Source organism: Aphanomyces astaci (assembly GCF_000520075.1).
Source record: "Aphanomyces astaci strain APO3 unplaced genomic scaffold supercont1.9, whole genome shotgun sequence".
NCBI lineage: Eukaryota > Oomycota > Saprolegniomycetes > Saprolegniales > Verrucalvaceae > Aphanomyces > Aphanomyces astaci.
This window is the reverse complement of record NW_009798272.1, coordinates 194617-196450: the sequence shown is the minus strand read 5'-3', so window position 1 is coordinate 196450 and position 1834 is coordinate 194617. Positions and strand designations below refer to the sequence as shown.

General features: G+C 51.6%; 1 protein-coding gene across 1 annotated transcript in view; it reads left to right on the top strand.

The window, feature by feature from the left end:
- Positions 1–941: 941 nt before the first annotated feature.
- Positions 942–1834, top strand: part of H257_04901 (hypothetical protein) — a gene marked incomplete at both ends in the record, with an annotated part of 1998 nt that continues 1105 nt past the window's right edge. Inside the window, one exon of the mRNA XM_009829557.1 lies at positions 942–1797. Coding sequence (XP_009827859.1) covers positions 942–1797 — 856 coding nt within the window. The remainder of the gene's footprint in view (positions 1798–1834) is intronic.

The window sequence follows — 1834 nt, the reverse complement described above, 5'->3', positions numbered from 1 at the left end:
TATATATTCACGTTTTTTTCTGATTTGGCGCGGATTATGTGGTTTGAGCTTGCAAGGTTGTTCTCTAAGCCTCCCACACACCTCACTGTAGCTGCAGTGTCGTGTATTTGCTGCCATTGCAACGCATCTCCGTTCTATGTACTAAATTGGGGATGGTCCTAAACTTTTTGCCAGCACTGTATACAGCTCAATTACGCGAAATACATCGCATGTCGATGATTGGCGGATTGCCCTGAAAATTGAGGACTTTTCATGATTCAAAAACGATGCCTCAAGCGGCTAATTGAGGCTTGACTCAAGCCTCAATCAGGAATTATGGCTCTACTCCGAAAAATAAAAAAGTCGATTGAATTTCTGCCATAACGTTATTTGCTTTGTTAACTGCTTCCAGGGAATCCCTCGCTTTGCGTACTTTGTGCCCTTTCTCAGAATCTACATTAATGAAGGCAGCTGGTTTCGACGGCGAAGTTGGTGACATTTCCGTTTATATTGTCCTCTATCCGTCTAGAATCCCCCCATACCACGTACTCCGGAGTACGTTACTTTATATAACGATACCAGACATCCCTTTGAGGTTTTCAGCCGATTCATTGGTCAATTATTGGGGTCATGAGATATTTATTGGTTTCTTCTATACTTCTCCATTTGCTTCTCCAGCACGCTCCAAGAAAACTCCTATCGGCGTAACCAGCCGCTAGAAAATGGTTGCACGGGTGGGAAACTTGGTTAGAGCGGTCGTTGGCATCGATATGTAAATTTGATACAAATTTCCAGACCCCGCCCAATCGAAATCTCGCACTAAGTAATTCGCACTAAACCAGATGTACCCATTTCCGTCAGTAAAAAATGTACATACCAACCGACTCGATTCCAAATCCATCAAGTTGGTCAAACGGGGCTCACCAAACCACCATCCACATTTTCAATTTTGCTCACTCGACATGAAGTCAACCGCGTTCTTAACTCCGATGGCCTTGATCATGGCCATGATGGTCCAAGATGCTTGTGCCCACGGCCGTCTGCTCGTGCCTCCGCACCGCGGCTACATTGGCAGACTGAAGCAATTCAATGGCCTTGTTCCCGTCAACTACGGTGACCACAGCCTCAACGCTGGTGGAATTGGCCACACTAGTGGCGGCAAACACGGGATCTGCGGCGACAAGGACTCTGGAAAGCGCTTGCACGAGACTGGCGGAGAATACGCCAAGTTCCCCCAGCATCGCGAAAAGGTCATCGGGGCCTGCTACGCCCCCGGGTCCACTATGGACCTTCAAGTTCAAATCACGGCCAACCACAAGGGATACTTTGAGTTTGGACTGTGCAAACTGAACTCGCTCAACGACAGGGAAACGGAAGATTGCTTCAAGACGCTTGTCCAGCCCAACGGCGAAAAGGACTGGCAATTGCCAGCGGGGTCCAAGACCTTCAGCATGCAGTACATGCTCCCCGATGGCGTGTCGTGCGACGGAGACTCCCACTGCGTGCTTCGGTGGCACTACGTCGGGTGGAACAACCCGGATGCGGATATCAACGGCCAAGAGCACTATTGGAACTGCGCCGACATTTACGTGAGCAACACGTGCGGGTCCAGCCCGTCGCCTAGCTCGTCCCAGTCCACGCCCAGCACGTCCCAGTCCACGCCCAGCACGTCCCAGTCCACGCCCAGCACATCCGAGTCCACGCCCACCACGTCCCAGTCCACGCCCAGCACATCCCAGTCCACGCCCAGCACGTCCACACCTTCGACGTCCAAGCCGGCCATGACCAACGACCCCAAACCCACTGCCCCCTCGTCTAGTGCTGACACCCCTATGACCACGGACACCCCTCCGTC